This window comes from Engystomops pustulosus, chromosome 6 (genome assembly GCF_040894005.1).
Source record: "Engystomops pustulosus chromosome 6, aEngPut4.maternal, whole genome shotgun sequence".
NCBI lineage: Eukaryota > Metazoa > Chordata > Amphibia > Anura > Leptodactylidae > Engystomops > Engystomops pustulosus.
Genome location: NC_092416.1, coordinates 156853583 through 156879500, shown reverse-complemented (window position 1 = coordinate 156879500; position 25918 = coordinate 156853583). Strand labels below are relative to the sequence as shown.

General features: G+C 41.8%; 1 protein-coding gene across 2 annotated transcripts in view; it reads right to left on the bottom strand.

Moving 5' to 3' along the window:
• Positions 1-25918, bottom strand: part of CDH22 (cadherin 22) — a 231779-nt gene that overhangs the window by 44360 nt on the left and 161501 nt on the right. For both annotated transcript variants that reach the window (XM_072111993.1, XM_072111991.1), the window contains exons 3-4: positions 3071-3365; positions 2874-2993 (exon numbers count right to left, since the gene is read on the bottom strand). In XM_072111993.1, the coding sequence (XP_071968094.1) occupies positions 2874-2993; positions 3071-3365 (415 nt within the window). The remainder of the gene's footprint in view (positions 1-2873; positions 2994-3070; positions 3366-25918) is intronic.

Below are 25918 nucleotides of genomic sequence, written 5' to 3'. Positions count from 1 at the left end.
TTTTTTCTTTATCCTCATTTTATTTAATTTTCAGATTTTAAAAGGAACCTGTTTTTCTAGTTTAGGATAACTAAACTACCATAATTCCAGAGTAACTTATGCATGGGAGTTCATTTATCTTTAGTCAGAAGATTTGTGCGTGTGTTTTCTTGTATTTTGCGAGTTTTGGACTTTTGATTTATCTTAGAGGTTATTATTTCACGCAGCCAAGCCTGTGGGGGTTTTTGAGACTTTTTATTAAAATATCACACAAAAGTCTCAAACTCTTCTGCAACTTCTTCTAAAGTTTTTCCCATGCATGGTCATGACTGGAGTTTATTAGCAATTTTTTAACCGTGATTTGCGCCAAAATTGCGACTTTTCATATGTTCGCATCTGGATTTTAAAGATATATCAGGCGCAACAAAATTCTTGAACAGCTAACTTTGAAAGGCAAGATCGGCACAAATATTTATGATGTGCCAAGAAAAGTTGCAAAAAAAAAAAAATCCTAAATCCTAAAACTGTAATTTATATCCTATGGCAGTGATGGCGAACCTTTTAGAGGTCGAGTGCCCAAACTACAACAAAGACTCTCTTATTTTTCGCAAAGTGCCAACACAGAAATGTAATTTTTGATTTATACTCCCTTCTCTGTCACAGCTTTCATTGATACCAGCACCCTGAGGACACCAATAAAGCAGAAAATAGAAGAAATTTGGATGATCATTGTAGCTTCCCTCCAGGGTCCCATAAACAGGAAGAATTGTCAGGGCCAGAGCAGGAGCTACAATGATAATCCAGATCTGTCCGCACCTTCCCACTCCTCTAGTAGTCCCAGGTAGAGCTGTCACTTTAATATAGCTCTGTGCACAGCAAGTCCTGGGCAGTCTGGGACTGCAGGAAGATACCTGGAGTCCTCTCTGGTGATGTCCTGGGTGCCCACAGAAAGGGCCTTGAGTGCCACCTCTGGCACCAGTGCCATAGGTTCGCCACCACTGTCCTATGGCATACTGGTAGTTTAGTAAGTCCCAAACCATCTGACAAGTCCCCCCTTCTAGGTTTCAAAATAAAAAATTTCAAAAACATGACACATTGGGGGGATTTTTTGAGGCTGGCATTTTAAAATGCGCTGACCTGTTATTAAATCAGTAAGGATGGTCTGTTGCTCTCCACCATGTTTGACTGGTTTAGACCAAGTTAAACATGGTCTTAATTTTTAGTAATGTCCCAAATGTTTTCTTGGAGATACTTTAGTAAATTCCCCACCCTCTTGCCCCATTGCCTACCCTGACCCAGCTCCACAATGCTCTCAAATGATCCTATCCCCAGAAAACAAGGACAAGGCTTAGTATATAGTTATGCCTGAACCATAGATGCTGCCTTAGAAGCATCATAGGGCAGAACTCTCCAGTGACATGTCAGATTTACAATACATGTGTAGGGCTACCACTTGTGTTGTCAAAAATGCTTATCTTAGCGCCTGAAGTTTGTAATTAAGGGCTAAGTGATTGGCGCAATGTAGTATTGAGCTGTGGTGTCCTCCTATACTGCTGAGGTGAGCCTTTCCTATGGTCCTTTACAAGCCTCCATGACAGCTTCCAACCGGAGATTGATAGACGTCAATAGTTAGTGAACATGATGTGGTAATGAGGAGTCTGCAATAAAAAGGTTTTAAGACTTAAGAGCTTGACCGGCCGCTTACTGCAAGCATTGTTGTAACTCATCATAAATTATGGTCACGACATTTACTCAACATGAATTTCTTTTTTTAGAAATGGGAGCAAATTCCCAATGGTATTGAAAATTGAAACTAAAAAAAAGAGAAATACAGAATCTGAAGTGAATGTGGAACAATGAATGATAGCACTGCCTAAAAATATGGAATCGATACTGCTTCATGGAAGGTTATGTTGCTTCTCGTAAAAACGGGAATGTGGAAAAGTCTGGCATCGGTTTTGGTGGATGAGGCTTACACGGGCAACAGGAGTTATAGGGTTTATACCATTTCTCAAATCATATGTGGTGAAATTACATACTTTTGCGGTAGTGGTAGTGCCCCCTACCTATATCTGTTGCCCAATTTGTGAACAAAGTAGTGGTGGACACACATGAGCCATTCAACTTGGGGCACATTAAAAGTAGTGCTATTAATTCCAGAGAGAAATCAGGGCACACTTTACCTCTGACAAGTAGAGATGAAGCATCACCCGACCAGAAACAAGTTAGGCCACATTTGAAGGATGGGGGTCTCAGTGTTGAAACCCACTCAGATCACAAGTACGGGGAGGTCCGATGGGGTTCTATTCCATTTATCACTTTGGAGCTGACGGAGATTGCTTGGCAATCTCGGTCAAAACCATAGAGATGAATGGAGCAGAACGGACAGCATGGCCTGCCCTGCTCATCTCGGGGAGTGACAAGCGACCTGACGGAGGTACCTCAGAACCCATCAGACTCCCCGTTCTTGGGATCTGTGGGAGTCTCATCACTGAGACCCCCTCACCGGTCAGCAAGTTAGGCCCTATCATGGGAAAAACCCTTTAATGCGCAGTCCCAAACTGTGGTGGATATACATGTGTCATCCTACATGGCTATTAGCCCCAAGTCAAAGCTGCACTTTAATCCAGAAAGATATTGTTCAAGGTAAGCAGAGCATGGAAATGTTCAATCTTCTGGATAGTAGAGTAGAATCTTCACCAGAGTGGAAACCTCCAAGCTTGAACTTGTAGGTCAAGATAAACACCACATTTGTGTCTCCAAAGTTTCATCTGCTAAGTAGATTAGCTATACAGGTTGAAGAAAGAACTAAGGAGCACTATATCAATGTAGCAAGCTATCTCAAGTCGTACCTGGTCTCTTCTATTTGACAAATCCATAGTAGCAACTCTTACCTGTCGTGCTGTCCACAGTAAAGTGCTTCTCCCCCTCCAAGACACTATAAACCACTCTTGCACTACTTCCATAAGCAGGGTCATCTGCATCAAATGCTGACACCGCCATTACAGATGTTCCTATGAGGAAGACACAATCAGTCATTATGATTCTACTCACCATTCATGGTTCACCATGACCAGGCAATGGGACTTACCAACAGGAGATAGTTCAGGGACACTTCCAATGTATGGGGCCTGTAGGAACCGGGGTTCGCTATCATTTATATCCTGTACTTTAATAATAAATTCGGACTCTGGCTCGAGCAGCTTGCCAGTGTCTTTGTCTCTGGCCTGGGCACGGAGGGTGTAGAAGGTTTTGTGTTCCCGATCCAAACGCTCAGTAGCATGTATATCCCCTGTCGATTCATTAATGATAAAGATGGAGCCAGCTCCCTCTCCGGAAATGGTGTACTTGATGGAACCTTCCCCATCCTCTGAGTCTGAGTGAATCTGTAGGGAAGACATTAGGTATGAATAAGAATCAGAAGATTCAGGTCGAAAAAAAACAAATATAGAACAACATTTATTACATACGGTAAAATATTGAATGTTACCCAGGCAAAGGCCGAACATCCCTTTTTGACTGAACATAAACTTTAAGTAGAGCGAAATCATTTAGTTCCCTAGGAGACTGAATAATGTCACCGTGACTGTGATCTGTGAAGGGGGCACAGCCGTGACAATGTAAGAGCAAGGGAATGGAGGCACGGACAGAAAATGTAATAGGTGAGGGCAGGGGATGGAGCAGGGCCTTCCCGCAGGACCCCATAGCGGCGCATGTACGGAAAGAGAGTGACTTTGGATGCACAAATACCACAAGAATTTTCCCATGAGCGTATCTCAAAGCCGAAGGTGAGAATGTATACAATAACTGCATCTGAATCGTTCACATTTACTCTGGCATTCATGTGGGCACAATAGTTGCTTTTACAATGATATCTGTTACTATAGTAGCAGGTTTAGCCCACATATAACATCACCTTGATGGTAGTTTATGCTTTCCCTGAGATCCTTACATTCCCATAATCTTGTTGTTTAAAGGGAACCTGTCACCAGGATTTAGTTATTTTTAGCTGGTGACAGGTTCCAATAGCCTGTGCTATACTTATTGTATAAATACCTTTGTCAGCATTCTAAATCATTCCACTAGGTTATACAAGTTATTTTACATTACCTGGCTCCCTGCCAGCAGCATGGGGTGAGTCCTGGGTGAAGAAGGTTAGCTGTGTGTGCCTGTATTTCCTAATACATTTTTCCAGGGGAATACCTAAAGGGTTTCAGCCACAGCAGCTGCTATGGGGCCCACAGTGTCAGGGGGCTTGGCTTGTGATACTAAAGAATGGGAGGTCCGGATCTGGACACCTTTTATATTTTTTAAAAAGGGTCCGCTGATTATTTAAGAAGTGTCTGCGCCAGTTCTGTGTCGCTGGTGCACTGTGTCCAACAAGACAGAAAAAATGGGGTACATTTATTAAAAACAACGCAGCCTTTACTATGTGCAGTTTGCCTGTGTAGTGTGCAGGGGGCGCCAAATTCAGTATTTCTGGCTCCTGTTCTTCATGAATCTGGCGCCCCCTGCACTGCTCCGACAGAGTGCACCAACTTTTTTTTGGTGCACCTTTAACATGGGGCGTGCAACACAATTCTGTTGGACTGAGCACCGGAACAACCATTTTAATAATGAGAGGGTCACGTGTGACACATATGTGTCGCGGACACTTCTTAAATACCTGTTTGCACATAAAATAACGTGCAAAGCCCAACACGGCCCTTAGTAAATGTGCCCCAATGTGCACCAAAAGGGGCGTTCCGGTGCACAGTTGGATCGTTTGCCACAATTGTGTCTGAGCCACTATTCAAAAGCATGAAGAAAATGCATTAGGAACAAATGTATTCTGTCAGAGCAGGGCAGGGGGCGCGTGACACATTTCACGAAACGCACACTACACCCTCTACAGGCACACACAGGGGGTCATTTACTAAGGGCCCGATTCGCGTTTTCCCAACGTGTTACCCGAATATTTCCGATTTGCGCCGATTTTCCCTGTATTGCCACGGGATTTTGGCGCACGCGATCGGATTGTGTCGCATCGGCCGGCATGCACGCGACGGAAATCGGGGGGCGTGGCCGAGCGAAAACCCGACGGATTTGGAATAACCGCCGCATTTAAAACAATAAAAGTGTCGCTTGGGACGCGCTTACCTTCACTCAGCCCGGCCCGGTGAAGTTGAGTGCGTTCAGATGCTTTTCAGCGCAGCAGCTCCACCTGGTGGACGGCGGAGGAACTACCTTGATGAATCCCGGCCGGACCCAAATCCACCGCAGAGAAAGCGCCGCTGGATCGCGAACGGACCGGGTAAGTAAATCTGCCCCACATACTGCAGTTTGCACTAGTTTTGATAAATGTGGGCCATTATTTTAAAAGACTAGAGGGAGTTACATACCAATTTCCAGAACTATTAGAACAAGTGGTTTGGACAATTCTGTTCCATTCAGTTCGATTTGGAGCTGAACCAAATCTTTTGAAAACTTTGTCAAGGCTTCAGCAAACCAAATCTTGAATAATTCACTCAACCCTAAGAGATCAATATAAGAGATCAATACCAACTGTACTACTAAATAGGATCCATTGGTTGGAACAACACTGCTCAGATACTCCACAGACATCTACTTACTAAGATTATACTAAAGTAATAAAGTTATCCAAAAGACTCCTCCAGATAATCTCCGTTTTACGTCACAGAGTGTTATCGCGCATTTGTAATTTCGAATCTCGCTACTAACTAATCCCAATGGCATTTATTTCCCAGGATTATTTATCAGACAATTCACACAATCCAAGCTTTATAAGTAAGAAAATCTGTGATTCTGTCAAGTTGTTTGCTGACAATTACAGTGAGTTCTGCTTTTTCACATAGAAATTTGAATAATAAAGAAAGTGCTTATACCACTCTACAGCAATCCGGTTTTATGCAGTTTTTTTTAAAACTAATATAAAAAGTGGAAACATGAAGAATAATAAGTATAAGTCAGGTTTTTAAAAGTTTAAAGTTTTTATTACTTTTGAGTCCACTAGCTTAGAGTCAAAATTAAAAAAAAAAAACGATAGAAAATAGGAAAATAAAAAAGGTTTGAAAAATATAAGGTTCCAGAATTCTGAAAGTATTTTTCAGTTTCGGTTCTTTGGGGGAAATGCTTAAGAGGTTGTGGTGGTGCATGTATTTGTCTATGTTAGACTGCAGAGTGGATCGGCACTGGGTGGGATACAGTATTTTTTCGGACTATAAGGCGCACCGGAGTATAAGGCGCACCATCAATAAATGCCTGTTAAAATGTCTAGGTTCATGTATAAGGCGCACTGGATTATAAGGATGAATGACCAGCAGGTGGCAGACCTGTGCACAGTTCAAGGCAGCTGTTGTCTGTAAGTACAGTTCATATATAAGGCGCACTGGACTATAAGGCGCACCTTTGATTTCTGAGAAAATCAAAGGATTTTTTGTGCGCCTTATAGTCCGCAAAAATATGCTATATCCAGAGTGATCTGAGGGGTGGGGAGAGACATGGCCCAGTGCTTGATAAATTCAACTTATAGGTTTGAAAATGTAAAAATGGGGGGTTCTTTATGATCTGCCGGCACCGGCTATCGTACAAGGCACCAGCCTCATGATGATCCGGTGGTGGCCTGTGCAGCAGTTATTTCTATTTCTATGCATGAAAATTCGCCGGCTGCAGCATTCCTGTCCCTGTGCCGACCCACTACTTGCCAGTTCCGGCCACCCTTTGGTTGCCCACACCCCCCCTTCACGCCCCTCCAGTGCCCCCCTGGAGGGGAGGTGGGGGAAAGGGGAAAACAAGTGCTAGTAATAGGCTACAGTATTTACAATATTTCAGGACTTCTACGCCACTCGCGTAGCACAGAAACCCTGGTAAATACCCCCAAAAACCTGTATCTAACTGGTTAAATTCAACCCTGCAATTTATTTGGGCACAGTAGCTGCATGCACAATGACATCTGTTACTATAGTAGCAGATTTGGACACAACTTAACTCCAAAAAACTCAGGGTGGTTTCTACTTTCCTTATGAATCATACGAGCAAATAATTTGTTGGAATATGTAAATAATCCAGACAAATTTGGCTTATCCCAGGTTCATCTTTGGTACTTAAAAGGGACCCCCAAAAGAACCCCCACCAAACATGACCCATATAATTCTCTCTCCAGCCCCTTTCTATATATGCTAAATTTATTTTAATTTAATTTATGCTGTTTATCGCTGCCTCCGCGGTGTATTTATATAACATTCGGCCAGCGATGTGTCCGGTGACAGGTCCACAAACATGCGTTACGTCCTCAGGAATTCATTATACACAGATGTGGCTGTGCCGAATTGACAGCGGCTGCGGCCACCCCATACTTATTGACAGCTCTTGCCGGAGTTATCAATAAGCACTGTGCGACCTTACAGGTCCCTGCTGACAGCAGCGTGCAACAGAGGGGTGTGGTGGAGGAGTGTCGGGGGAGTGTCGGCCAGAGCATACAAAGGAGTGCCGGCCCTCTGATGAAGAAACCTGACTGCCAGCGCAGGAGATACGTGGATCCAACCTCATATTTGGTAAGAGGTCAGATCTTTTAGGAACAACATTCCCAACATAAATTAAAATAAATTTAGCATATATAGAAAGGGGCAGGGGAGAGGATTATGGGGGGCATGTTTGGTGGGGGTCTTTTTGGGGGTGACAGGTCCTCCTTAAATCACCAAAAATATGCCAGGGGGTATTTATTATTCTATTTTGTAGTAAAGGGGCAAAAAAATAGTTTTTCCCACACTCACTCGTAGTATTTTTAAGAAGAGAGGAGTTGTGGGGGCATGGGACAGCCAATGCCTCTAATAGATATGCTGTGGCAGTTTTCTGATATAAACAACGCTCATCCTCAGGCAACTTAGGGGCACGTAGGACACTACAGTATGTCGAGCCCATAATCTGTACCTGGCAGGCCCTTATTCACAAGAACCCCTCAGCAATCTGCCCCAATTTTGAAGAGAATCTTGAAGTTTCTGCAATGTAATCATTCCTATGGCCTGTACCATAATTGCTCCAGTATTGGATAAGAAGTCAATGGGGCTCATTTACTAAGGGTCCGCGGAGCGCATTTTCATCGGGTTTCCCGACGATTTCCGCTTTGCACCACATTTAACAGGGTATTTTGGCGCAGGGGACAGATTCGGACTATGCGTGGGTTTTAACATTTCGAATTGTGCCGCAAGACACGCACTTACAAAGACTGGGATGAAGAAGATGAACTCCGGCGGACCTCGGCGGGGAACGACAGATGCAGGAACGCGCACGCAATCTATGTGAAATGCACCGGACTTCATCTTCATCTGACTGTTCAGATCGGGGATCGCGACAGGACCGGGTACGTAAATTTGCCCCAATGACTTATATACTGAGGCTTTGCGTTTGTAGGATATTATAGACCTATTCTCATCACGTGTTTCTAGAATCACTCCCTGGTAGTATTTTGATAGATGATTATCCTGAGTACCAGTATCCATTACTACAATACATGGACACGGGGTATAAACCACTTATATTCACTGGAATCTATGGCTTATTGAGATTTCCTCAAGTTTCTAGCTATTGAGATCTTTGATGAAGGTCAAGTTCACTTGTGGCCTTTAATCATTTATTTATCAAGGTACTGAGCCATTCAGCATGAAATCTATCTACACACATAAATGACTATAAAAGAACATTATCATTTGATAAAAAAATTGACACAATGACAAAGTACATTGACGGGAGCTTTCTTGCCTTCTCATTCTATAGTCCTAGGCATTAAAGGGGTTGTCCATGAACAACAAGTTAGTCACTATCCACAAGATGGGTGCTAACTTGCTGATCGGGGGGGGGGGGGGGTCGCAGTGCTGGGAGCCCCACGGATCACAAGAACAGGGGTCCATTAAACCTCCAGTTGAACCACAGATAATTGGAGGGCCAATCGCACTTGCACCTTGCATTCAGCGTGCAAATGTGATCAGCCGCTCAATTCTTTTGGGGTGCAACGGGGGTACAAGGAAACTCCTGTTCTTGTTATCTGTGGAGATCCCAACATTGAGACCCCCACCGATCACCAAGTTAGTACATATCCTGCTGATAGGGGGCTAAATTGTTGTCATTGGACATCCCCTTTAATATGAAGTATTCTCAAACTTTGTGGATAAAACAGCTTTCACTGTTCTCAGAAGGGTTTCTCCAATATTTGTAAGTGTCACACATCAATGTAGGATGAGGGGGCCTGTCTTACAATCTCAATTCTAGTTCCCCTCTAGTGGTGTTGAATGGGTTTGAGTTCTGGGTTCTTTGTGGCTACGTAAATTCTTCCACACCAAACTCCCCTTCTGCTAACTGTTCCCACAAAGTTGTAAGTATTCAATTGTCAGAATTGTCTTTGCATGCTGAAGCCTTAAGGTTTACCTTCACCTAGGCCTACCCCTGAAAAACAACCCCTTTCCCACCAAACTGTACTGATGATTCCAATGCTTCAAAGTCCAGTGACAGCCAACCTCTGCAACCTAGTACTAGATTTATTTAGGTAGCCTAGTCTGGGGTATGTATTGTTTTAACAAGTCTAATTTGGAGTCTGTATGTTGCATCTGGATATATTGAGATTTGATCTGGTGTCTGTGCCCATTTGAATGGAATTGAAATAATTGAATAAAGATGTCTGGTCATCCATTACTACCTATAATCTTACAGTGTTGATCGAAAGGAAGGCAAGTAATGCCACTTGGGAAAAGATTACTTCTTTAATCCAATATGGAAGTCGAAATACCTCGCTAGATTGTCACATTTACAAAGCAATATGTATGATATTTTTTCTTGCAAGAAAAGCATCCATAGTAAAAGCAAGATGGATACTGAAACTATGTAAAACTAAATAACTTTTACGTATCTATTAAAAAAAGGGGCCCTCATTTATCTAGGGCTTTGTTCATGGGAATTTATCATGGAACAAAGCCCTTCGAGAAATGAGGGCCCATTTTTTAATAGATAATACGTAAAAGTTACGTTTCACATAGTTTCTGGTATCAATTTTGCTTGTACTATAGTCTCTATAATAGATGGTGAGGAGTGGTCTGTTGTGTGGCCATGGTGACCTGTTGAATAAGTGTCATTGCCATAAGTCTTAGTTTCCTCTTAGTGTGAGTCCGAAGACTAAATTGTGCTGTCCTATACAAGAAAAGCATCCAGGTGTCTCTAAAATTTGTCCAATATCACAGGATCCTGGGTCAGGGAGTTCCATTGTCTCACTGCTCTTCCATTAAAGTATTCCTGTCCATGATGATGGTGAAGCCACCTGTCCTCTAGATGTAGGAGATGCTTCCTTAGTTGTTATATACTCGAGAATAAGCCTAGTTTGTGCTGAAAGCCCAAACTCGGCTTATACTCAAGTAAAAAAAAAATATAAAAACTCACCTTTCTGGTTTCCCCCAATGCTGGCTATATACTGGGGCAGGGGGCTGGCTATATACTGGGGTAGGGGGCTGGCTATATACTGGGGCAGGGGGCTGGCTATATACTGGGGCAGGGGGCTGGCTATATACTGGAGGATATGGCATGGCAGGCTATATACTGGGGGGCAGGTGCTGGCTATATACTATGGGGCAGGGTCCGGCAGGCTATATACTGGGGAGGCTGTGACCAATGCATTTCCCACCCTCGGCTTATACTCGAGTCAATAGGTTTTCCCAAGTTTTTGTGGTAAAATTAGGGGCCTCGGCTTATACTTGGGTCGGCTTATACTCGAGTATATACGGTATATCTGTTTATCTATTTTGTAGTTTGGTTTGTGGGTCTGTATTATAAAGGGGTTATATGTGTTATCTCCGATACAAATGCCTTAGTTTGGGCATTGTAAATAGAAGCCATGATGATAGCGTGAACAGAGCTCTACCCTCCAAAAATTTTGTATAAAACGATGGCAAGTTCTAGGGAACTAACTTCCAGACACGATTTCCATACCTCTACTTAAATATTCAAATCATTAATACAAGCAACAAGCACATTGTTATATCCTTTGTGCCACATATTTGCAGGCAGCATTCGCTTCGAGCCAAGGAACAAGCTCGGCTCGCTATAGTGACAATTTCAGCAGGCAAGACGTGTTTGCCCCTGCCAAAAAAGCTTTGCAGAAAGGAATGAAAGTGCTGTACTTAATGTATAACTAAACCCGGAACATGAAAGCTCTTATTAAGGAGCTGAGCGTAATGGACGTCTATTCATATATGGGAAAGTGATAAATGGCCATTGTGTAATGAATTTCTTCTTCAGGCTTTTTTTTTTTATAGTTTTGGGTTTTCGAAGAAGCTGTAATGATGATGTCTCGTGGAATAGGAAACACTGACAATCTGACAGCAAAGAAGACCGCTCGATGGAATTGTTCTTCACCGGTTGTTTGTAAAGAAGTAAAATTTTGCTGAAAACAATCTTTTTCTAGGACACAAATCCTTTCGAAAAAAAAAAAAAAATCCCCGCTAAAAAAATCCATAGTAAATAGAAATTGACTTGTTTTCTTCCGTTATGGTTTTCGAGATTTTACTTATTTTCAGAATAAGCCATGTCCTTGAGTTTTAACTAAAAAAAAGTCACACATATTGTGTTAAAACAAAAACTTTTGTTCCGTTTTACAGTTAGTCACATGACTATTATTTCCAACTTCTCATAGCAGCTTACATGTAGAGGTCAAATGCCATTGTGACAACCTACTTACAGTCATGTGAAATAGTATTCTCCCCCATCCTGATTTCATGGATGTTTGTCACATCCCAAATATTTCAGATCAACACACAAATTTGTACGAAGCTTCTATGAAACAAATCTTGGATGATTTGCTCATCTTTAGAAGAGATAACTTGAGGTTTAGTTATAAACTGGGGGTTATTGAAAATTTTGGGTAGGTGGTCATTAACCGGTTAAGGACCGGGCCCTTTCCTGTTTTTTCATGTCCATTTTTCACTCCCCACCTTCAAAAATCTATAACTTTTTTATTTTTACACGTAAAGAGCTTTGTGACGGCTTGTTTTCTGCGTAACAAATTGCACTTCATAATGATGGTATTAAATATTTCATGCCATGTACTCGGAAGCGGGAAAAAAATTCCAAATGCAATGAAAATGGTGAAAAAACGCATTTGCGCCATTTTCTTGTGGGCTTGGATATTACGTCTTTCACTGAGCGCCCCAAATGACATGTCTACTTTATTCTTTGGGTCGGTACGATTAAGGGGATACCAAATTTGTATAGGTTTTATAATGTTTTCATACATTTACAAAAATTAAAACCTCCTGTACAAAAAATTTTTTTTTGATTTTGCCAACTTCTGGCGCTAATAACTTTTTTATACTTTGGTGTACGGAGCTGTGCATGGTGTCATTTTTTGCGAAATTTGATAATATTTTCAGTGATATCATTTATTAGGACTGTACGACCTTTTGATCACTTTTTATAGATTTTTTTAGATTTTTCAAAATGGCAAAAAAGTGCCATTTTCGACTTTGGGCGCTATTTTCCGTTACGGGGTTAAACGCATTGAAAAACCGTTATCATATTTTGATAGATCGGGCATTTTCGGACGCGTCGATACCTGACGTGTTTATGATTTTTACTGTTTATTTATATTTATGTCAGTTCTAGGGAAAGGGGGGTGATTTGAAATTTTAGGTTTTTTTATTATAATTTTTTTTTTTTAAACTTTTTTTTTTTTTTATTTATACTATTTTTCAGACTCCCTAGGGTACTTTAACCCTAGGTTGTCAGATCGATCCTATCATATACTGCCATACTACAGTATGGCAGTATATGGGGATTTTCTTCCTCATTCATTACAATGTGCTATCAGCACATTGTAATGAAGGGGTTAAAACGAAATAGCCTCGGGTCTTCGGAAGACCCGAGGCTACCATGGAGACGGATCGCCGCCCCCCGATGACGTCACGGGGAGCGGCGATCCCAGGTAAGATGGCGGCGCCCATGCGCCGCTATCTGTTTGAGGCTGCCGGCAGCTTTGCCGGCAGCCCACGCTGTAAAAACACCCGCGATCGGTGCTAGCACCGATCGCGGATGTTACCGGTAAGCCTTTGCTGCAATATGCAGCAAAGACTTACCGGCTATGGAGAGGGCTCAGCCCGTGAGCCCTCTCCATGCAGCGCGACGCGACCGCCGCCGTGAATACACGGCGGGCGGTCGCGAACCGGTTAAATAACAAAGAGGAGCTTCCAATAAAAATTATATATGTGCAATATGGCCATGGTGATACAGTGGTGTGAAACAGTATTTACCCCTTTCTTGATTTCTTAATCATTTGCATATTTGTCACGCCTAAACTTTTCAGATCACCAAACTAATTTTAATATTACATACAAATAACACAAGTAAACATAAAATTCAATTTCTAATTGAAGGTCTGCGAAAAAGTAATTACCCCCTTCTCTTAAAACATAAATTAACTGTGTTTTCCGACTAAATAACCCTTGCTTCACCCAGGTCAGATTACCACCACACCTGTTCTCAAGCAAGGAAGCACTTAACCCCTTAAGGACGGAGGGTTTTTCGGCTCATTTCTCGCTCTCCAACTTCAAAAATCCATAACTTTTTCATTTTTCCGTGTACAGACCTGTGTGAGGGCTTATTTTGTGCGTAACAAATTTTACTTTCCCGTAATGTTATTTATTTTAACATGCCGTGTACTGCGAAGCTGAAAAAAAATTCCAAATGTGGAAAAATTGAAAAAAAACCGCACGTGCGTCACGTTCTTGTGGGCTGTTTTTACGACTTTCACTCTTTGCTCCAAATAACACGCCTACTTTATTCTTTGGTTCGGTGCGATCGCGGTGATACCAAATTTATATAGGTTTTATTGTGTTTTAATACATTTTCAAAAATTAAACGAATGTGTACAAAAAAGAAAAAAAAAATTTTGCCATCTTCTGATGCTAATAACTTTTTCATACTTTTGCGCACAGAGATGTGTGAGGGTTCTTTTTTTGCGAAATGAGGCGACGTTTTCATTGCTACCATTTTGAGGTCTGTGCAACATTTTGATCATTTTTTATTGAATTTTTTATGTTATGTAAAAAGGTGTAAAAGTCGCATTTCGGACATTTGGGCGCCATTTCCCGCCTCGGAGGTCACCGCCGCCTGTAACTGTTTTTATATTTTGATAGATCGGGCATTTTGGGACGCGGCGATACCTAACATGTTTGTGATTTTTACTGTTTATCCGTTCTAGGGAAAGGGGGGTGATTTAAACTTTTAATATTTTATTAATTTTTTTTATTTTTTAAACTTTTTTTTTCTTTTTTTTTTCACTATCTTTTAGACCATCTAGGGTACATTAACCCTAGATGGTCAGATCGCTGCTACCATATACTGCAATACTTCTGTATTGCAATATATGGCATTTTTGCAGCACATTCATTACAATGAGCCACTGGATCATTGTAACGAATCTGCAGCTGCCAGATAGCCTCGTGTCAAAAGAAGACACGAGGCTACCATGGCAACCGATCGCCGCCCCCCGATGACGTTCGGGGGCGTGGCGATCGAAAAAAAGATGGCGGCGCCGGCGGCAACAGGGGGGGTTAATAGCCGCGATCAGTGCTAGCACCGACCGCGGTTATTAGCGGTGGGGGTTTTATGCATTTTGCAAAAACCCCCACCTTTGTATGAAGAGGACTCAGCCCGTGAGCCCTCTTCATACATCCCTAATACCTCTGCGCCGTAGAGCTACGGCGCAGAGCGTTAAGGGGTTAAAGAGAGCCTGTCAACACAAATTGACATAATAAACCACAACCAGTATGTTGTCAAGCAGCTGAACACCTTACAAATCATGTTTTTTTAATGACCTAGTGCGGTGCCAGCATCCAGAAAATCTACTTTGAAGTGAGATGTAAACTGGTTGTATAAAGTCAGGAGGGTGGAGATTTTAACACTGAAGTCAAGCTTTCCACTTCACTGTAGTCGATAGTACTGCATTCTAAGACATAACGTACCAGATCTTCTAAAGTCTAATGATTTCTATCCCAGAGGAGGAGGCATTGAGAGTTCCCCACCATGACTTCAGTGTTGAACTCTCCGCCTCCTTGGCTTTATACAACTAATTCCCAACTTACTTCAAAGTTGATTTTATGGATGATGTTACCACGCTGGATCATGAAAGAAACAAATATTAGATAATGTTATGATGATTGACAATATTCTGGTAGTGGTTTATTACCTGTTGATGACAGGTTCACTTTAAGTAGAACCTGACAAAGTAAAGTAGACCAAAACATCCTCAGAAGCAAGACATCATGGGGATTTAAAGAAATTCAGGAACTAAGTAATTAAGATCTATCAGTCTGGAAAAAGTTAAAAAAGCCATCTCTAGAGTTTAAGGACTGAAGAGAACCACAGTGAGATCCATTGGGGCACATTTACTTACCCGGTCCAGTCGCGATCCAGTTTTACTTGTATACTATCTTGCTTTTCCTACTTGTCTAAGTTTTGCCAGCAAACATTATCATGAACCCAAAGACTTTTGGGATAAGATTGGACTGACAAGACTAAGGTTGAGTTAAACTTTTTGAAAGGTGCAAGTCCCATTACATCCTGCGTAGAAGCAACACAGAATGTCAACAGAAAAACATGGTGGTGGTAGTCTAATGGTCTGGGTCTGTTTCACAGCTTTAGGACCCGGAAGTCTTGCTGTGATAAATGGAACCATGAATTCTACCAAAAAATCCTAAAGGAGAATGTCAGACCATCTGTTCATGACATCAATCAGAAGCGTGATTGGGTTGTGCAGCAGGACAATGTACAAAACACAACAGCAAATCCTTAATGGCTTAAGGAAAACAAAATTAAGACTTTAGAGTGGCCTAGTCAAAGTTCTGACCTTAATCTGATGTTGGGCCTTGAATTAAAAAAGCAGTTCATAGATTGAACCCCACACTTTATAATCCTCTAAAACTGGCATTACATAATTACATATTGGGGCAGAGGCAGGGAACTACCTTCACATCTACTTTTGATGGTAGATTCCTCATGGTAGGTTTCCTTCAACATTTTCCATCGCCCTTCTCAACAAGTCGGAAATAGTCTAAAGATCCATGTCATTGGTAGAAGAGCAACCTACTGGCTCCTACAGCTGTGTCTTAAGGTGGCATACAGAGATTGATAGCTATTGGCTGAATACTTTATGGCCTCGTATAGGGGTCTGAATAAAGAGAAAGGGATAAGCCATTGGTGTTGGCTTATCTCTTCTAAACACAAAACAGTGTTGCACATTGAATTCCAACATGACTTTATACTTCTGCTACTAGTGAATAATCAAGGTACCCCCATCCATAGACAATAAATCAGAGGTGTAGAATTTGCATCTTAAAGCTTAAATATGGTTAATCCATGGTTCTCATGAGTTCTGTAGTATTTTCTTACTGCACAATGAAAATTTAAGTATGCATGGTGGAGCTGTCCATGTGGGGTCGTAAGGAACAGCTGTAGGCCAAAAGGATATGTATAAAGTGTACAGGAAACTGTACATACGCTGTTACTGTTAGATTGGGCAGACAATATCTACAGTAGGTGATGAAATGAGTTTGCTATTGACAAGGTAGCATGGAGCGAGTAGTAACAGGTCTCAAATTTACACGTGCGGTCTACCCAGAAATTCTCACCTCCCCACAGCTCTCACTTCCCCGCTCGTTCTTCCTATGGTTCTAAAACTGTCAAATGCCGAGATTTGGCCTCACGCCAGGCAGAAAAAGCCTCCTACAATGAAATACAAGACAATAGAGCTCACTATCCTCTCCTACATATCACATCCTTTAGCGTTAATTCCTCATTAACATCGCTAATTAGACATATCCTAATTAGATGTTTTATAGATAGCAATTCAGTCTTATGTAAGAATGACAATGTCTCTGTTTGCTTCGTTGGAATCTGTCAAAGAAACAAAACATCCAGGGATTGAAAAAGAAATCATTGTCTCTATATGAAGCTCCGTAGGGACAATTCTCGTGGTAATTATAGCTAATAATTTATACATGCAGGTGTCCTTATACTTTAGATCAACTACAACCAAAACTCAAAATATACGCTAGACCAGCTGACCATCTAATGTCTATGGGGGAAGCTCAACTTTCTCCAGATGCCAAATATTGGGGGAGACCTGCCTACATTTTAGAGAACCAATGGAGTCTCTGGGGTACTCATACTCTAGAACATAATAATGGGCCACAATCCTCCAGTAGATACTAGGGACTTTTTCAATAATGGAAACTAGAGGTGATTTCTTATGGGATAGTTTGCAAATATTATAGTTCCTCCTTCAAAGGTCCTGCAACGTAATTGTGTGAACCCACAGAATTACCCGCCTAGTTTACTCACTTGGAGGGACCATAAGGTATGTTGTATTTGCTCATGTCCAGTTACTTCTTATCCTGGTTGGTACAGGTTTATTTATTTTATTAAAGGTGTTATGTAAGATAAATTAACCCACACTACACACATCTTTGAAAACTGCTATTATACAGTAATACTACTATGCCTATATTGTTCTTCCCCATGCCTGTAAAGTTACACAGTCCTCTAATAAAGTTGACTCACCATCTATGTAAATGACCCCATGTGAGTTGGATCATGGTCTTTCTTCTGAGTTGAATCTAGCATATTCATGTCCTCAGCCACGGGGAGGGGGGGAGGAGGAGGGGTTTGAGAGGGTGTTCACTTAAGAGTATTCCTGAGTGAGAGGTAAATGAGTAACTTATTTCTCTTCCGTGAGTTAGTCTCACACACACACAACAAATCTCATTTGTAGGTCACTTGACTGAAGAGAAAGCAAACCTCTTATCAATCAGGAAGCCAGAAGAGCGGCTTAGAAAATGAATATGGAACTTTACAGGCATGGAGAAGAACAACATGGGGATAGTTGTACTGCTGTATAATAGAAGATTTAAAAGATATGTTTTATAGTGTGAGTTAGTTTATCTGACAGGTTCCTTTTAAGTGATGATATTAGCTAGCTTGCTTCCCTCTTCCTGGTTACTGCGGGGTTAACATAATTTAGCTGTTCTAAGCGACCAGGAAGTAGCAACTTTACACTCCCTTTAAATGACAGCTGACTTAGGTTCACATCGTTTCCCCTCCCTGTAGTCAGAATCCATCCCCGGTCACATAATTCAATAGCGCTCCTACTCTCGGGAGGGGGAAACAATTATGGTCTAAACGTACATACTCCCCTTCCGATGCTCCCCGATGCCACCCGCGGCTCCTCTTTTTGTTCTTCACTGGTAACAGAGCGGGCAGATACACGTCCATACACTCTGCCCACCGGCGCACACTAAGACATAGAGGTGTCGCTGCTGTTGGCGTCATAGTGTGCGCCGGTGGGCAGAGTGTATGGACGTGTATCTGCCTATTACCAGTGAAGAAGAGAATGAAGAGGAGCAGCGCGGAGCATTGGAAGGTGAGTATGGAAGTTTATTTTTTTATACAATAAGGGACAGGGCATTGCATATTAGGGGGCTGCAGGGCATGATATTATCAGGGGTCTGCTGAAGGGAATTTGATTACAAGGTCTACTGCAGGGCATTTTATTACTGGGGGTCTGCTGCAGGGCATTTTATTACTAGGGGTCTGCTGCAGGGCATTTTATTACTAGGGGGTCTGCTGCAGGGAATTTCATTACTAGGTCTGCTGCAGGGCATTTAATTACTAGGTCTGCTGCAGGGCATTTTATTACTAGGGGGTCTGCTGCAGGGCATTTTATTACTAGGGGTCTGCTGCAGGGCATTTCATTACTAGGTCTGCTGCAGGGCATTTTATTACTAGGGGGTCTGCTGCTGGACATTTCTTTACTGGGGGAGGGCACTTTAAATTTAATTTCTAGGGGAGTACATGATACATTTCCCCCCTAGGCTTATACTTGAGTCAATAAGTTTTTCCAGTTATTTTTGGCAAAATTAGGGGCCGCGGCTTATACTCGAGTATATACGGTAAACTTTCTATTGGTAAACCAGGACCCTTGTCCCAAAAGAAACTGAAAACTTTGCAAACGCCAGACTGCTAAATCTACAATTAATTGTGTAACTACAAGTTCCTAGCCTTTCGGGATAAGTTTATAAAAAGCAGCGCGGAGCCCTTTGTTCTCAGAAGTATTTTTATGTAATATGGCCAATTTTAAAGCTCACAAGATCCTCTGAACTTAAGCAATTATGAAGTTTCGTGCCTGGAGCTTGCAAATAATGAGTAGTTGACACAGACTGTGTATTTTTACAATCCCTAATAAAAATAGCTAATCAAACAAAAGTTCAGCGATTGCCGAATGTACTGGGATGGCAGCGCAGAGTAATGCAGAATGGAAGAGACTATAAAAGAAGTAATTACATAACATTTTTTTATCTAGGCAATGTTATCAGATCCTGGGACTTGGTGTAAATTGGTGGCAGTTCTCAGGCGATACATGGGATTCAGTATAAGGAATAAAAGAAATTTCTGTCTTCCTCCTACTGAGAACCATTGTGTTATTAGTAGCTTTTTTTTAGCTTTTTTTTTTTGGGGGGGGGCGGTTGTCTTTGGTACAGAAAACATAACAGTTGTCCAAGCAAAAAATCTTATCTGACCCACCCCAACCTTCTGATATAGGTACATGTCAACAGAACACGTCCCAAATATCATTGGTAGGGGGCCAGCACCCAGCACCCTCACAGATAAACAAGGAAAGTAGGGGTAACAGGTTACTGCAGAGCAGTTTCCAATCTGTTGTATGGGAGTTCAGCTACAGTGACTAAGTTCAGCCACCAGGGGCGTAACTTGAGGGGGTGCAGAGGTTGCGGTCGCACCAGGGCCCAAGAGGTTTAGGGGGCCCTTATGGTGTCACTTTCCCATATGAGAAGACTATTACTATAAACCCTACATTATAGCCGGGGGCCTGGCACAGACCTGGGGCCCATCAGCTTCTTGTTACGCCACTGTCAGCCACTAGACCAAGAATGGCGCTGTCTACTTCCTCTCCTGTTCTCAGTCCTGTATGTTCCAGCCTGGTAAAACCCTCTAAGCAACTTTAAGCAGTATTTCTGATCCTTGACCAATTCTTTATCTAAAAGGAAATCTACCATCAAAATCCATCATGGTAAACCAAGGACACTTACTCATAGATCCAGGCACCGTGACTGTGGTGATTGTCTTATATTTGTTATCCATGGCCTCCTTCATTCTGAAATCAACTATTAAAATTATGATAATGAATCTGAATGGCTGCTAGGAACACACCATTTTACCATTTTAATAACAGGTTCCCATAGACTTAATACTATTTCCCAATCTGATTTTATCATTACATTACTGGTTCAAGTAAATAACAGTATACCTGCCAGAAAACTCCATCAAGTCACGGGGGCGTTTGTTGCAAAGCTGAAATCATCATCATTATCCTCCCTTTCTTCTCCCTCAATCCCTCATTCATGCAGGTGTTAGCTGACCCTGATATGATATTTGTTTTCTAGATCTTTGCTTGCTGTCATTCAACAGAAAGCTTCATTATTTACTTTCTGTGGCTTGAAGTCGGGCCCTGGTCATGTGATGTCACAAAGCTGCATGGCCCATTATATCCATGGTCATGTGATGTCACACAGGAGCACGGCTCTTTATATCCCTGGTCATGTGATGTCACACAGGTGCACGGCTCTTTATATCCCTGGTCATGTGATGTCACACAGGTGCACGGCTCTTTATATCCCTGGTCATGTGATGTCACACAGGTGCACGGCTCTTTATATCCCTGGTCATGTGATGTCACACAGGTACATAGCTCGTTATATATCCCTGGTCATGTGATGTCACACAAGTGCACAGCTCGTTATATTCCAGGTCATGTGCTGTCACACAGGTGCACGGCTCATTATATATCCCTGGTCATGTGCTGTCACACAGGTGTACAGCTCGTTGTATCCACGGTTATGTGACGTCACACAGGTGCACGGCTCATTATATCCCTGGTCATGTGATGTCACACGGGTGCACATCTCATTATAGAAGTCGGAGCTGTGTGAACCCCAGGTATTGATTGAGGACCCCAACAGAAGGTCCTTTGTCCATCTGAAATAACCCAAAACATAAGTGGTTAAGAACTGCATTCTCTACTCTCCATTCCTGTTTTGTTATTTTATCCGGTGTCTAAGTGACTGGCAATTTTTATTTCAAGTCTCTGTAAGTAAATGTGTTATTGGGTTTTTGATGTTCGGGCTGTATAGTGGAATGCGGCGCGGCCTTTCACCAGCTTTCAAGTCTTTCCAGTATATTAAATCATATCCTTAGCAGCCCCCGGGTGTTTAATTGTGAGAGAATGACAGAGGAGGCTTCCTTAGGCTGATTGGATTATGGGACACAGATAAATACAATGGCACTATAGGGCAAAGTAGACGAGTAATGGATTGTTCTCTTGGGCGCTTTTACATCTATCTGTACTGTAATACCGCATGAACATGAAGGTGAATGCAACCTGACCAGGTGTGAAAGTAAAGTGACGGCGCAGTAATAAGCCTGATGCTACAGACTATACGTTATAATAAACAGAACACTTTTATATAAGGATTTTTATGAAGATTGTATGTTTAGTTATAAAAACTTAAAGAGAACTGCAACATCAGGTTCAGACAGCATGGTGGCTCAGTGGTTAGCATTACAGCCTTACAGCGCTGGGGACCTGGGTTCAAGTCCCAGGTCAACATCTGCATCAGTTTGTATGTTCTCTCCATGTTTGCGTGGGTTTCCTCCAGGTCTTCCAGTTTCCTCCCACACTCCAAAACATACTGGTAAATTGATTAGATTATGAGCCCCATGGGGACAGGGACTGATCTGGGAAGCTCTGTGCAGCGCTGTGTAATCTGTGTGCACTATATAAATTAAGGAATTATTGTTAATCCTCTACATGATGTATGGAGCTGTATCTCATAAACAATGATAGGGCTTCACTACTCTCATCATTCTCACAGCCCCATTAAAACATTTATTGTGGATACAGAAGTTGGATCCTGAGTCAATATTAAAGGGGTTTGCTCATAAAAAAAGTGCTGAAATATGAATCCTCTAGTGATGCTTACACAACAAAGATCAATTTTAACCCATTTACTTTACAATTTTACTCAGTTTATTGCTGTTTTACCTCCTATAATTCAGTGATGCTCAGTGTAAGATCCCAGAGTGTGGGCGGGGACTCTCTAAGCAGACACTTCATATTTCCTCTAGTGCTGTGAGATGCTGTGGGCTGACTATGTACTTAGATTATCAAGGTTCAGATTATCTACACTTTTATTTAGCCTCTGAACATTCTACTAGTATCTGACACATGGAAAAAGAGAGACAAGACAGGTCAGAGATGAGAGATGATGAGATCTATAAGATGGATATAAATACACAATTCAGTTTTGCTATAACACACAGTCTGCTTTACCTCCTTCCCCTGCTATACAGATCTTATATTATATGTAGCTTGTAGAGTAGGTCTCTACAGGCTGCTTGCCGGCAGGAAGTGCCTGTGTCTGAGCTGATCTTGTAATGCAGGGGGAGGGGCAGGAGGCAGAGAGCTATGCAGTGTGCAGACAAGAGAAGCTATTCATGAGAAGAAACTGCCCTGCCTGACCATAGTCAGAAGATTTACAGTCGGATCCCAGAACAACCAAAATTGTATACACCAGGACTGATAGAGACAGGATGGATTTATATCTGTGAAATGCTGTATTTTTGTTAATAACAGGGAATTAGAGAATGTATTATTTTGTTATCCCGAATATATTTAAGAATCTTGTCTTTAATGTCATCATCAATATTAAACCCAGGGAGGGAATGTCGACCAGTTATTGTCATCCGTTCAGGGAGGACCTAATAAGTAGGCAGGGACAGATTAGGGGGCTCAGTGCCAGGTCTCACTGGCACTGGTTTTTGTTTATTACATTCAAAACTTTTCTAAACACTTTTCCCCCAAAACAACGTTAATAAAATACTGTTAATAAACTTTATTTACCCCCAAAACGGTGCCATTAAATAAATTCAACCTGACCCACAAAAAACAAGGCTATAATGCCGAAAAAGTTAAAATGTTATAGCTTTTTTCAAGGGAAGGGTGAAAAAAACAACAGACCCTGCTTTTAGATTTAGTTGGCCATTGATGATACTTGGGCACTACTACCCCGGACGCGTAAGTTGAGGTCACTGATTGGTTGATGTCAGTCTGGTACAGCCTGGAAGACTGGCGAGCAGGATAAGCATGCTTTCTTCATTGTCTTTGTTAGGCACAGTTCATATTTGTTCTTTGGTTTTGCATATTTTACACAAATTTTTTTTTTTACCTAAAATATTTTATCACATATGGAAAAGGCGTCTTCTTATTGGTTGTTGTGTGTACAGCTCTCACTTTGAGTTTTTATCCACTAGGTCCATTGTGTAATCTGCTAAGTTATTATTGATGTGTGCAGTAAACGTGGAAGGACTATGTAGTTAGAGTCATCGCCTGATCCTCGCTCGTGGGGGTCAATGTATTAGAACGTCAGTGCGACGCTCACCATCCCATCAATACAAAGTCAATTACAGCTGGCAAAGTGCCTTATTGCAATCAAAAAGAATGCGATTTGCTATCGTCGGCGCATTGTTTCAAATCACACGTAATCCAACTTAAGCTTTTTAAATAAGCAGAATTTAATATTCAGTTGTTTGGCGTCCCCGGAGAAAGAGAAAACTTCAGCACTTTCCTTTAATTCGCAGCAAGTTAATTAAACGTATGAGCTTTGTGTTTAATCCCTTTTATATCTAAAATAGATCTTTCTGTATTCTGTCTTCCGTGGCAGACTCTGACCCTATAATCCTATTAAACTAGAGAGATCTGCACAGGGAGAGCAGTAAACAACAAGAACAGCAGGGGGCGCTACTGTATCTACAGAGAAACCGTCAATAAAAAAAAAAAAAAAAATAGGCGTGTGTCGATTTGTGATTATCGCGTGTCAATGTAACAGGGTTTTTCCTAGAAGCGAGATTGAGATGTGTATGAACGCAGTATCACCTACTATACAACATAGTATTAGGCACAAAGAACCTGAGTCTCTAAAGGACGACGGGAAACTTACAAGACACAGGAGCTTCTACTCAAACAACTCAGATATTCCAAATGGCACCGTGCCCAGATACGTCTCCTATCTCTGAGATGTCTGCCAGCTGGAAGTCCTGAAGTCGCCGCAGTTGCTGCAGTAGAATCACGCTTTCTAAAATGGCTGGGATTTCAAAGTTTTTGTTACATCTTTCACAAAGTTGTTGAAGGATATCTACCACCAGGATGAAGGATTGTAAACCAAGCACGCTGACATACTGGTGTGTGCCCCCTCTGACAGGATGTGTTCTTCATTTAGCTTCTTATGCCCAGGCTTTTACAAAAAAATAAAGGGTTTAAAAATTATGCAAATGTGAGCTCCTCTGGTTAATTTGCATAATTTTACAAGCCTTTTCTCATAAAAACAAGGGCATAAGAAGCTAAAAAAAAAGGCAGATCCTGCCAGAGAGGGCACACACCAGTATGTCTGTGTGCTTTGGTATACAATAATTAATTCTGGTGGTAGATGTCCTTAAAAACAAGCATCTTCCTTTTATGCAAATTAAAAACCAACCTTGCAAAAAGCCCAAAAACCCAACCATACAAGATATACAGCATGGATAATACTGACAGCAAAACAGCCGGTCTTGTTACAGAATTCACCTCCAAATAACTGCAACTAAGAGTATACAAAAATAACAAAAAGATGTAATGTTGACATGATTCTAGATAATCATGATTATGTAGATAAGTTTCCAGAAGTATAAAAGGGGTAATTATGCAAAAAGAATACAGGCAGTCGCCGGGTTACATACAAGATAGGGTCTGTAGGTTTGTTCTTAAGTTGAATTTGTATGTAAGTCGGAACTGTATATTTTATCATTGTAATCCCAGCCAGAACTTTTTTGGTCTCTGTGACAATTGGATTTTAAAAATGTTGGGTTGTCATGAGAACCAGGATTAACACTAAAGCTTCATTACAGACACCTCTGATAACTGTTACAGCTGATCATTGTATAGTATATAGTATCTTTTTTGCAATCTTTCATCGGGGCTTATTTACTAAGGGTTGCGGATCGCACTTTCGTCGGACTGTTCCCGGTTTTCAGGATTTGCGCAGTTTTGATAGGTATTTAACAGGGGTTTGCGTGGGGATTGTGACGCGCGCGATCAGATTGTGGTGCGGCTGCGCTGGCTTTCATTCAACGGAAATCGGGGGGGGCGTGCCATCAGACAATCCACCTGATTCGGCCCGAGCGCAGGATTTAAGATTCACTTTGTGTCGCAAGACAATTCACTTACATATACCAGGAAGAAGAAGGTGAACTCCGGAGGACCTGAGCGGGGAAGCGACACATGCCGGCACGATCTTAGTGAATCGCCGCACAGTGCAATATCGGGGGAAAATCCACTTTTGGGGGAACTTTGCGGACTGGTAAGTAAATGTGCCCCATATTTACTATAGATGTATTTATCTAAACAATTCTAGTATTACCCTATTCACATTTTTGATGTTTTTCTTTTAATTATGGTCATGTGATCTAATGGTGGCCCCCTGTAAACTACATGTATTGCTATGATCAAAGGGGTCATCATTTCAGGTTCCAGGGTCCCTGAAGGAAGCAATTGCGTGGACTGTACTACATCAACTCTCCATGTGGGTGAGGGGCACAACCTCTTATTACAGATACCACTGCTATTAATTTGACAAGCTCCTGTCTAATGGAGAAGGATTGGGAGAGTGCCAGCGCTGTTTTTTCTAGGTTTTGACTGTGTCTAAGGGCAGTACAAAGGGGAGTGGGAGCAAAATACTAGAGCAGCAGGGGAGTAGGGAGTGCATATGTGTCCTATCCATCCTCTTCATATATTTCTCTGATC